Genomic DNA, 12,442 nt, shown 5'->3' on the forward strand with positions numbered 1-12,442 from the left:
TTTTACTTGGCTTGTAGGATTACGATTCAACAGATGCCACATGCCCAATGCTTAGGGATAAAAAGTCTCCATCTTTGATGGATTCCAAAGATAAAGATAATCACTTTTCCACCTGTTGTAATACAATTGTTTTCTTTCATTTTCTGCAGGTTAAATATCTTCTTTTCCCCCTTGTGGGGTGGGGAGTAGAATGGGGAAGGGGGACTTAGTGATACTTTGTTGGCAAAGGGCCACCTACTTGCTATTGATATAGTTATTACTGCAGTATTGATGTAATTTTAGAAATTGTAGTTCCCCTCCATCAGAATATAATGGCCGATTCTGATGAGTACACATAACATATATCATAACAATCACTTTCCAGGTTACCTCAGCGAAGGAAGACACCAGTGGGCTGCTTGAATACAGTCACCAAGCAACAAGTGTGTCCTTTGTTCTGGTCAGTTCTATGGTCATGTGACAGTCAGAGGTTTGAACAATGCCATGCATGTAATTTGCAATGTTGTATGAACCTTCACATTCTAAGTTTTGTCAGATTTTATCAGTATTTGAATTAAACAATTCAATAACTTACAAGTTTGGCAGACAGCTTAAAAAAAGTCTGGTCTGGATTTACTAGATTTTCTATAATGAAATTGATTAGAAATCTGATGGCTCACATAATATGACTGTATTTTTATAAAGTGCACTGCATACACCAGACCACTTCGGCGTGGCTTACAGTAGTTAAATCCATTCACCCCTCGTGCTTTGTCATTTGGCAACAAGAGCATAATTATCGATACTTTCACAGCATGCTTTATACTCTACCTTTTGTCCCGGAGGCCCCATAGGACCCTAAAATGAAAAATCAGTTCAATTAACATAAGCATTTAAACTTAAATGACCAGTTAAAACTGTGCTATTCTATAAGGTTCTTCTTGCTGTGTTGAAATATGCTCACGTTGTACACTGAGAAAAATGAAAATTTTCCGTTGGAAGTACATAAGAGATCTTTTCTTCTCTTTTATTCTCATTTGAAGAACATTAAGCACATGCAGCAGAATTCTGATTTTTTTCCTTAAAAAGGAATCTTTGTTATCCCAGCACCTCTGTTTCTTCAAATACCTTCAAATCTATCACATCAGTCTCATTTAGAAAGCTCAAGGGGTTGCCGCCAGAAGCATTTAAACTGCAATGAGAGTCCTTTTTCCTTTTTCATTTCTTTTTTTGGCTCAATCCCTCCAACCCCTCCCCTTCCTTGGACATGGACAACAGTGTGATGATTGCTCAGAGGATGGGGGTATAAGGAGACTAACTGGTAATGGAAAAAAATACAATGAAGATTAAATAAAGAAAAAAATACAACATAATTGCCCAGTAACTGACCACATTAAATGATTTCTGCATCTTCAAAACCTCAGTAAGAAGATTTGCAAAGAAAATAATTGAACAGTATTATAAATAAACATGTTATTCTATTCTTCCTCTTATGAAATGTGGCCAGTTGACCAGCACAAACACTTGTTTACAAACTAGGGGATGGCAAAGTCCACTGTGGCCCCTAGAGAGTGTCTCACAGAAGGAACAAAATGGACTGTTGTATGGACTGTGGCACGAGGGAGGGAGGCGGGGGAGGGATGAAGGAATACAATGCTTGGGAAGATGAATGGCAATATTTACACACAAAATGGAAATGTGGCTGTTCTGAGATTTAGCGGTTTTTCAACCACAAAGTCAGGTTGGGATCCTTATTTAGAACAGTGGAAAAGAACACAAAGAGGTACAGCCATAACCTGAGCATTTGTGTGTATTTAAACATTAAAATATTCATCCTTTTTCTTCCTTTTTTTTTTCAAAAATACCTTCAGTGTTAGTATATTTTAACGAAGGTATAGATACTCTATCATGCCATACAAAAAGCTCTTTATTGTGTTACATGTAACTAATACTAGCTTATTTTCAATGCGTTACTTTTCGGTTAATCGGCGTCTTACATTCACGCCGGAGACATTAAATGAGCGGTAGAGCTGTCATTCGAGGAAGAGCTGGTCATACATCATTTTCTTTAATTAAAAGCACACAATGTTTAGGGACATTGAAAAAAATCTGTTCTCATAAATTATTTTGTAATCCTCACAGGAAGACTAACAATTTCCTCATACAACCAGTTTTAGATTATTGAACACACATGCACGACATCATCTTTATATATTTCTTTTAGATTTATTCAACCAACCATCTTCTTAATGAGCCTGTTGCCTAATGTTATCTGTGTGGTCAGACAACCTCTCCCCCATCTCACTCCTTCTATTTAAAACCCTCCCTGGTTAGATGTTACGGAGAAAGCAGAGGCTATCAGGTGTAAATTCCTCCACATCCTGTCTCTCACCAACTCAAACCCATTGGACCTGCCTGCTGGGTCGGAGGAAGACGAGCCCCTTCTCCCGTGCAGGACGAATGCATCTGTCCTTGCTGCATCCTCGCCTCTCTGCCCGTGGGGATCTGAGCAGACCAATTATCCCTGCGTCCCTATCAGAGCCCCCTGCTTTCCACTGCTTCCTTCCCCTTAGCACATAAACATGTTTGATCATTTCCTCACTGGGGTAAATTGTTCAGGAAATGAATGTTAATGCTGAGTAAAGTCAGAATCTGAAAGTTGCAGTTACAGAACTGAGAGTAAAAGAAAGATTTGGATTTTATCACTGTCTGTGATTCCATTTTCCCAAGTGTCTCCAGAGTACTTTACTTCTTAAAATGTTGATGTTAGAAAGAAAATCATATAACAAAAAGCACATTAATTCAATGTTTAGACTGAGAATGTGTATGTTCCATTCAAAAAGGTTTGTTTCCCATTATAAACCTTACTTTGTCACTTGACAAAATATTGCTCACCCAAATTGAACATTTCATTACATTGATGTATAACCCTGGAAGGGGAGTAAAATGAAGTATCATGTAAATAAGAGCAATTTTTAAATCAAATATTTTAACTCGAGACAAACATATCTGGTATTTTCTAATTTGGTCTCTGTTGCATGATCACATTAGATCAGACATTTAGAAAGATTACTCATAACTCTGAAATCCATAAAATTACATTAATTGTATATTTTAGCACAATATTTAATGAAAAGTCAAAGGATTGCCATAAAGAGAGTAAATATGTTGTTCTTCACTGTTAGGAAACTACTCTATTTTTGTTAAACTCTAAAAATGCAAGCAGTTTTTAAGTATAACATTAATTTTGAATTGTGAGTACATGTCTTGTGAATTATTCATAACTATGTTGCCAAGGATATACGCTCAGCTACCAAAAATGTGCACATTCTCTTCATCTCATTGGCAGGATAAATGGTAGCAAGCCAAGGATAGTGTCAGCCCTTCCTAAAAGGGGACTGGGTGTAAAGCAGAGTTGTATATAGGACATCTACACTAGTGAGTATAAACACAAACACACACACACGTGTGCTAGTAATTATTTTACTGATCAAGATGTTGCTTTTATGTATGTGCTCTGAGTATCCTTAGATTAACAATCCCATTATATATCTGTGATATTGTGGGCATGAAATTTTAAGCTTATAAACAAAGGCTTCACTGCTCAAAAATTGATTTTGAAGAACAGTATGTTGCTACCAGTTAATTAAGATGTCTACATTTGATTATTTTGTAGTTTCTAGTAGGAATATAAATATATAAAATAATGGGCAAATGTCATAGAACCACTCACTCACTTATCTAATCTTTCTTCCTATTTATGTGTTTATCTTGCTTCAAAAGTTTTTATGAATAATGAGTTTGAGTAAAATGTCCTAAGTTCATTATTTATTGGTCAAACTAATGCTTCTTATTTTCCCTAAAATTAAAGTCCATTTTCCTAGTGTTCTAAGATTTCTAAAATAATTACATTATTGTTATCCCCATGAGAATAAGTTTGGATCAAATATTTTTTCAAGCCAAAGAGTTAACCTTTTTAGTACACTTTTATTAATTGATGAATTGTTTCTTTCTTAGACATTTTTTTGGTGGGTACCTTTACACTTGGATATACCTTGTATCCAACTGATTAAAATGAGAGCAATCTGGCCTCTTTTAGTTTTCAAAATAATTTATTTGTATATGTCTCACTATTAAAAACTGTATAACATTCAGAATCTCAACACAGTAAGCTATATTTCTTTAACTCCAGAAGTGTTAAAATATAATCTGAACCTGAAAATATACTCATTTCAATATAGGTTCTGGGTGTTGTAAGGTGTATAAACTTTTTTTCATTTAAAAACACTGCATAATGGATATAACTTTATTCAAAAGATAAAAACAAATGAGCCACTGAAAAATTCACTTGTCTGCAGACAGACTTTTACACAAAGGTTTTCATGGTCTTTTAGAAAAGACCATGGAGAGTCCGCAGTTAAGTTAAAACTTATAAACAAGTGGTAAATTTACATAGTACCCTGGATTTTCTTTCCTGTTTACCCGTACCCCTTTAGATTCCATTTCTAAAGACTATGTAAAATATTAGGTAGAATATGGTGAGCGAGTAAGTTAAAGAAATATGTTCATCTCCATTTAGGGATTGTCTTTACCAAAAGTGTGTTACTCAGGCCTGAAGGTGATCCTTTCCTCCTTCTGCCCCAGATCGATAGTATGTCTTCAGGGGCACTGCTACGTTCTTGTTCAAACCCTCTGCTCTGTCACCCAGCTATTGTGACATCCACTCAAGGGCCACTCTGCTTTTAGTCTCCTTCAATACTCACAGCACAGTGCTGCCTGAGTGAGCTTTCTAAAAATTTAATGGGTTCATACCTTTCCTCTGCTGAAAAAAAATCCTTCAGTTTGTCTGACCATAGCTTCTGAGAAAAGTCCAATCTTTAATAATAGTTGGCAGTTCACCATAGAAGCTATGCTCTCCTATCCCTGCACCCTTGGCCACTGGTTTCTACAATGGGCTTTTCGTGCTCCTCTCTCTTCCACCCATTTAGTAGTTCAGAGCTCAGTGTCCCCACCCTTGGGGTGAAACTCCCTCCTTTTCACCTTCACAGCACCCCGTGGCAGTACTTCTTTTATAGAATTTACCAACAGTATTGCATTTGGGTGGTTACTTCTTTCTTTACTTTAAATGTCTTTTAGTATAGTAGCCAGGACATGGTAATTGCTCAGTGAATCCTTTTGAGTTCATTTATTAACTTATCCATGTAGTAGTTTTTGAATGCCCACTGAGTATCAGGCAATGTTCTAGGCACAGGGGATGGGATACAGCAGTGAACAAGCTAAACAAAGATGCATGGCCTCCTGGACCTCATGTTATAGTAAATAAAGACAATAAATGATAAACAACTAAAATACAAAGTTGTGTGGGGCAGTAAGTACTGAAGCAGTAGGAGGCTCAGAACCAAGAGATGGAGAGGTGGAAGGATTTAAGCTGGGGAGTCAGGGAAGGCCCTGGTGTTAAGGTGATGCCAGAGTGGGACACTGAAAGAGATCAGGCAGAAAGGCAGGCATACGGAAGGTGGAGAATCTCCCAGGCAAGGGAACAGCAAGAACAAAGGCCAAGAGATGGGCACCTGTTAAGTGTGTTAAGAAAAATACCAAGCAGGCCACAGGTGGAGGGAGAACATGGGGGAGGGGATAGGGAAGGGAGATCATATTTGTATGGCCTTGTAAGTGCTTGTAAGCACAATGGTGTTTCCTTTGAATGTCATAAAACTTACAAAGTGAATACATAAAGTAAATCGAGTTTTTTCTTATACCTTAGACAATAGTGTCTCAAGACATGAATGACAAGGTCTCTCACCCTTGTGTTCCCCAGAGTCATTCTAACACACTGGGCCTACCCTCATAGCCCCTAGTTCACCTCTAAGTGCAAGAGTGAGTGGAGGAATTCAGTTCGCGGCCTCTATACTAAAACAGCAAGGAAAGATCATCCTAGTTACACGACCACATCAACACTCAGACTGTTGTGGATGGGGGTGTAAGTGTAAGGTCTCCAATGCACTTCAGAAAGCTGTCGTGCAAACAGTAAGTAGAATTATCAACCCAGGTTCATCTTCAAAGCAGGCAGTTAAGAAATGCATGTTTCTATAACCATTATAATTTTACTGCACTTTCTGGTTCATAAAAATGGGAAATTTTTTTAAATTAAAAAAACCTTTTGCTTGACAGATCATGGAATGGGAAAAATTAATGGGTTTTTCTGACAAAAGCAAAGTTAGCACACATTTGATTGAGGTATTAATTACTTAAACAGGATGCAGAGTTTCTAAATGATGTGCTTTAGGATGCCTCTCGGGAGGTGTCTGAAGGCAAGTTCAGGTTGCTTGCTATTAGGAAATGGTGTTCTGTGTGAGCAGGGGGCGGACACAATTCCTGTTCTGTCCCTGATGGCTAACAGTAAAATCTGAAGCTCTGAAAGCTGCTGGTCATTTGTAGATACAAGAATATACAACCAGCTTCTGTAACAAAAAACACAGAGAACAAAAAGCCATGCGTCTGTCTGAGAAGGGGAGGATAAAAGCTCTAAACTTTAAGCCATTTAAAATTATTTCTTTTTTGAATTCAGAATTTTTCCATGATTTAATAAAATGAAGAAAATTTGTTTAAAAGTCTAGTTCCACAGGGAAGAGTGATTACACACACAATCTAACTTATGGAGTCATAAAATACTAGCATCAGACTTTCTCAAGGGTTTGGTGCAACAGACTTCAATTATAACTTTTTGCAAGATATTAACCGGGTCAAATGCATCACAAGATCAGAGAATCTATAAACTTAGTTTATAAAGAGTAGGAGGACATTTGAAATAAATAATGGAAATTTGTCTTAAGAAGGATTCACTTAAGATGTACTTATATAAAATTCCACATTCTACTTGAATGATTGATGAGGGAAGGTTGAGAAACATAAACTCTAGCCACTTTTATATGTATGTCTGGAGTACAATTCAAGTGATGTTTTACAAGATTCAGATTTCATAGCTTAAGTGTGTGGAAGTGCCAAATCAGAAACTACTGGGAGATGTTTAGAATATGAGAGAGTGTGTTGAAATGTTTTCGGCTGTGGAGTCAGTGATTTAGTTGAACTGGGTAGGAAGAAACTTAGCATGAACAGCAAAAGAGCAGGACAGTGCTGGGATGGGAGAGCCTCATCTCGTGTTTCGAGTCTTTCATGGACTCTGTCTTCCGTCACACTTAATCATTTGTATTTTCCCAAGCAGTCTCCCATTAGCCTTCACGTGGAGTTCTTAATCATTCTAAGCTCAGTAGGCATAACTCACTTCCTTTGTGGGCCTTCTCCACGGCACCCAGACAGAGCTCATTTTTGTCCTGTGTTTCTGTAGCACATTTTTACTGGCTGTATTTTAATGTATTTACATATTTATAAAATGTACTTGACTAGGCAGCAAATTCTTCAGGCCATAGATTTATATCCTCAGCACCTAGGTCAGTGCTTAGCAAATAAATAATTATTGACTCAACTGAAACAGTGAATTAATAAATAGAAAAATTATTAAATTTCACTTACCAGATTGCCTCCATTATTTTACTGCTCAAACTATCATGCTTATAACACTGGAAAGAGTTCCAGTTTTGAGGCAGTTGTTTCTGTTTTAGCACCTGGGAGTTTTGTTGAGAGGGTTTCGCTCTGTAATTCTTATTACTTGAAGAAGTTCCTCTAACACAAGTCTCACGGACATCCCATCAGTAAGACAGCAAGTCATCACTCTAATTCACAAATATTTGATGACAAAAGTTTTAAATGGAGTAATTAATTTTTTAAATAAATTATTTCCAACTTCTCTAGTGCTGACTTTTGAAGGGAAATATTAAACCAGGATAACTCATTTATTGGTGTTTTTCAAATTCATGAAGCTCTGACCTCTGTAAGGGAGGTCTCTTAAAGCTCAGGAAATTAAAGAAGTAACACACTTTTCTCAACACTTGACAAAACCAGGACCCAAGACTAAACCCCGAGCAGTGGCTTAGCTACCAGCAGCAGATTAAAGACAACTCTAGGTATTGAAAAACCTATGTTCTGATTAGGTCCCCAAACAGAGACTGTATCACCTCTCACCGGATGTTCTGGGCTGAAAATAGCTTACTCCATCCTTTTTGAATATTCAGTAAATTGTTTCTTGTTGCTAAACCCAAAATGGAAATGACCCGGAAAGAGAGAAAAATTAACAGGCTTCCCCCGCCCTCTGTGACTAAGCGTGCTTCCCTAGTGCATCATAAAGGACACGGATTTATGGTTCACAGAGGCCTATCACCCTGCACTGCACTCAGTAAAAAGTGTTTCTATTTGGTTATTTGGAAGTGCTTGCCTATTTTAAATCAACAATGCTGAGAAACACCAGCTACTAAAATTTAAATATCCCATGATCAGCAGAAGAAGAACTTAAACTTAACAGTATAATATACACTTAGGTCTGTTTTCTATCTAGACCAGCACTGTATAGCAGAACTTTCTGGAATCATGAAAATGGTGTACCTTTGTCTATCCAGATGGTAACCATAACCACGTGTGACTACTCAACACTTGAAATGTGGCTAGTGCAATTGTTAGGAAGTGGATTTTAAATTTTATTTAATTTGAATCAATTTAAATGTAAACAGCTACATGTGGCTAGTAGCTACTGTGCTGGAAAGGACAGATCTAGCAGACCTGGAGTGTAAAACACACAAGTCCGCAGCCAGGTGGACTGGACTCTGCCTCGTTCTGCCACTGACTGCTCTGTGACCTTGGTCATGTCATTTCTTCACTGTGATGCTGTTTCTTTACCTGTAAAGTGATAAACTAGATCATTCCTAAGATTTCTTCTATGTCTTTAACATTCTACTTTAAAAATAGCCACACTGTGTGACTGGAAATTGACTCAAATGTCACTGTCCTCATGCCAATCTGTCTTTTTGTTACACCATGCATAGTCCTGAACACACACGTACCCCAAATAACCTATAACACGTAAACGAATATAAGAAGATGCAGAGTAATAGCAGTTTTGTAGTAATTCTGTTGGATTTATCTTGTTTAATCTTACTCTGAATGTGCAATGACATGGGTTGGAAGAAAAACATAAATTTGATTCCTTCGTATCAGTACCTGATTTATTAATTCATTGATTCATATCATTCAGTCATTCAGTTTACTGAATATGCAAAGTACCAAGCACGATTATTATACGACTTGATAAATGCTGTGGTTGGGGATTGTGACTGTGCATGAGTGAGTGAGTATTTTCAAGTTTTCTCAAAGGAGGTAAGTAAAACAGAAGGCTATTTTTTTTTTTACTCCATTCAGACACATAGTTTCTGTACGTTCCTTAGCCCTGGGCAAAAGGACTCTTGCTTTGGGATCCATACTAGAGAGCTCTTTCCTGTCTCACTCCTCCTCATGTGGTAGCTGACCTCCTGACCTTAGACTGTGCTTTGGGTGCCAAGAACCCTGGACTTCTCCACCCCAGAGATGGGAGTTCACCTCCAAAACTGTGAGTTGCCTCTTTCTCAGGTTTGTTTTTCTGGAGGTGAACCACGCCACTGGTGCGCATAATAATAAACTGGAGGAAGGGGCAAAGAGGTGTGTGGCTGGAGTTTGCTCCTTTGTGCACCCCAGAATGTCTACATGTGAGAGCTTGAGTCTCATCAAGTTAAGGGGTGGAGGGAGGCGTGGGATAGAAGGGCAGCAAGCAGGCCCGGGCCAGGAGCTGGGGCTGAATTCTAGCTCTCCTCATTCAGGAGCCCATCACATCCTGGCTTGGATCTTTAAGAAGGTCAACAACTCTGTATTCAAACTTCTCAAGTCGTTTTGAGGACATATTGTGAAGGTCAGAGGATAGAACATACTTACTTAATACTTTATTAGTTTGGTTTATATGTGTTTGGTATTTACACATACTGTAGAAGGGTTTCTCTTTACATGCTTATCCTAAAATTTGAACATTTGCCTTTAATCTGCAGATGTAAGGCCTGGGCCTTAAACAGACCAACCTTTATTTTGAAGTTTCTTCTTAATCTAATGATAAGATATGAAAATTTGGTAAAAGAGATTAGTCATAATTTCCTTAACACGCTCATACAAGTGTGACATATTTTTTATCAGTTTAGCTACAGTAGGTTGAATTCTAACGTTAAAATAAATGATAACTGGAGAAGTTGATTATAGGTTTGAAGGAGACAATTTTTAAGGCTTTCTTCCACTAAAACTTAATACGTGACTGTTGTTCACTGCATCTAAACATTTCAGAGTCCTAGAGGTATGTACACACAACACAGATGAATGACTATGTGATGGGTGCCTGTGTCCTTACAAGAAAACACAGTAGGATGGCAGGACTTTGGAGCTGGAAGTGGATTCGGATACCATTTAGTCTCACCACCATTGTAGATGGGGCCTAGATATCTTAATTCACCCATTAGGATAAAGCTTTTAGACCGTTCACAGGAACAGTGCAAGATAAATACAGAGCTGATCAAATACAGAGCTGATCCACGGTCTGGACTTGTTAAGAAAAACAAAAGGAGCATGAGAAGAATACAGACAGTTATCTCTTCAGTCTTTTAGACTATCTTTTCATACTTTTTTTATATATATATTTTAATTATTTATCTTTAGAGGGGAAGGGGAAGAACCCTCTCCCTACAACCAGCAGGCCATACTTTTGTTTCTTGATTGTGTTCTTAAACTACCACTAAAAATATTCCTCCAAAAGTTGACATTGTTTCTAAGAGACCAAGCCAGCTTTAAAGCCTAGTCAAACGTTCCCGTCTCGTACCACGCTAAAGTGACCTTTGGACGCCTTTACAGCAGTGCGGGCACACAGGAGCCCACACAGAATGAGTTCCCTTAAGCTGGGCGACTGGATGGGGCAGTGGGATAGAACCAGAAGGAGAACGCGTTACTTGTCTACCATCTCTCCATCAATTTGGAAAACGGAGCATTACAGGCTTCGACAAAGGCACCAAGGAGGTGGGAAGGGGTCTGTCGGTGTGGCATTTGCATGTACTTCATGGACCAGCAGATGAAATGAGGACAATAAAGCATTAGAACCACTACGAAGTCATCCCAGCAGTCAGTGAGCACACCCAAAGCACACACACAGTTTTATCAAACGGGATTTCATTGTGAACATGTAGTCTAATTATGAGTATGCTGAGATGATTCTGGTCACTTTTGCAATTTGTGATTTGAAGGTTTGAGGTTTTGCTTCCTTTGCCAGACTGACAGGAAGAGAAGTCTGCAGCTGCCCCCAGGCCTGTCGTCCTGCTGATAAAGGTAGTGGGCAGCGCAAACGCAGGGAAGGGAAAGGACTCGTCTTAATCGGATCTGTGGGACAGCGCAGCATTGTAACTGAATCTACTTCGAGTAAAATCTTCACATATTGGTTGTTTTAATTTTATTTTCAATGAAAAGAAGCAATTATTTATGCTTATGTTATTAGCTAACTAAAAAGCATTATTTACATTCACTTGACCCAAATGGATTAAATGCGATTGCAGGAAAAATTAAAATAAACTGAAAATACGTGTAACCTCTTTGACACAATCCAAATTTCACTTTAAGGAATAAATAACAGCAAAATTTTTCTGGGTTTTGAATTCTCAGACACGATCAAGGCCCAATGAATGACATTCTAAGTACTTTAACCATTCAGAAAAAGGTGAATGGATATGATATGGAGTTTGTATATATTTGGGGTAAGAGAGAAGAATGAAGAAAGAGTTTCAGAGAAAAGAAAGTAGCTTGGTCTATGAAACCTTGGATATCGATACGCTGGATGGAAAAATAATTTCCAGGAAAATGGGACTGGTTGGTGTGTGTGTGTGTGTGTGTGTGTGTGTACACCATCTACCTTTTATGCTTTTGAGTACTTCCACTACATCTATGAAAAAAAGTTAGAATATCAAAAAGAAGATATCTTCAAAAATACTATTTTAATGAGCACTTAAATTTCTAAAGACCTAAGAACAAAGCTCACTCATGCTAGGGTCCAGAACTTCAGCATCTCCAGTTGTGGTCAGTCCTTGCTTTGAGGATGGAGCCATTCCCTCTGCATTTAGATGGAGTCCAGTTTATTTTAGCTCAAGGGTCTTTTAAAATCTCACCCTGAACTTCTTGGAAAGCCTGAAGGTCATGTTTGCAGACTAGATGCACAGCAGGATTAAACAAACATGGGCTGCCTGAGCAGCAGGTCTCCTTTATTGTATCAGAGAAGCTGTTAATCTTTGGATGATTATTTTTGTAATATAAAATATATGTCCTGGATTAGGAAAACAAACTCCCCACCTGACACACTCATAAATGGTTTTGTAAGATCTAATTTTAGATTGTTCCTAGCTGTTTCATTTCATCACCAGGGACATTTTAAATTTTTAAGAATTCTCCAGTGCTTCTCAAGACTCATTTAAGCAAATGTTCCTGCACAACACAAACCAAGAGATTCAGTAACTCTTGTGGAAAAAAG

At 38.0% G+C, this 12,442-nt stretch overlaps 1 protein-coding gene across 1 annotated transcript in view; it reads right to left on the reverse strand.

Moving 5' to 3' along the window:
• The window catches only part of COL25A1 (collagen type XXV alpha 1 chain), a 472,627-nt gene that overhangs the window by 95,895 nt on the left and 364,290 nt on the right, over nt 1–12,442 (reverse strand). The window contains exon 11 of the mRNA XM_053657029.1: nt 811–837. Within this exon, the coding sequence (XP_053513004.1) occupies nt 811–837 (27 nt within the window). The remainder of the gene's footprint in view (nt 1–810; nt 838–12,442) is intronic.

The sequence above is a fragment of the Artibeus jamaicensis genome, unplaced genomic scaffold (assembly GCF_021234435.1).
Source record: "Artibeus jamaicensis isolate MK-2021 breed Jamaican fruit bat unplaced genomic scaffold, CSHL_Jam_final scaffold_3222, whole genome shotgun sequence".
NCBI lineage: Eukaryota > Metazoa > Chordata > Mammalia > Chiroptera > Phyllostomidae > Artibeus > Artibeus jamaicensis.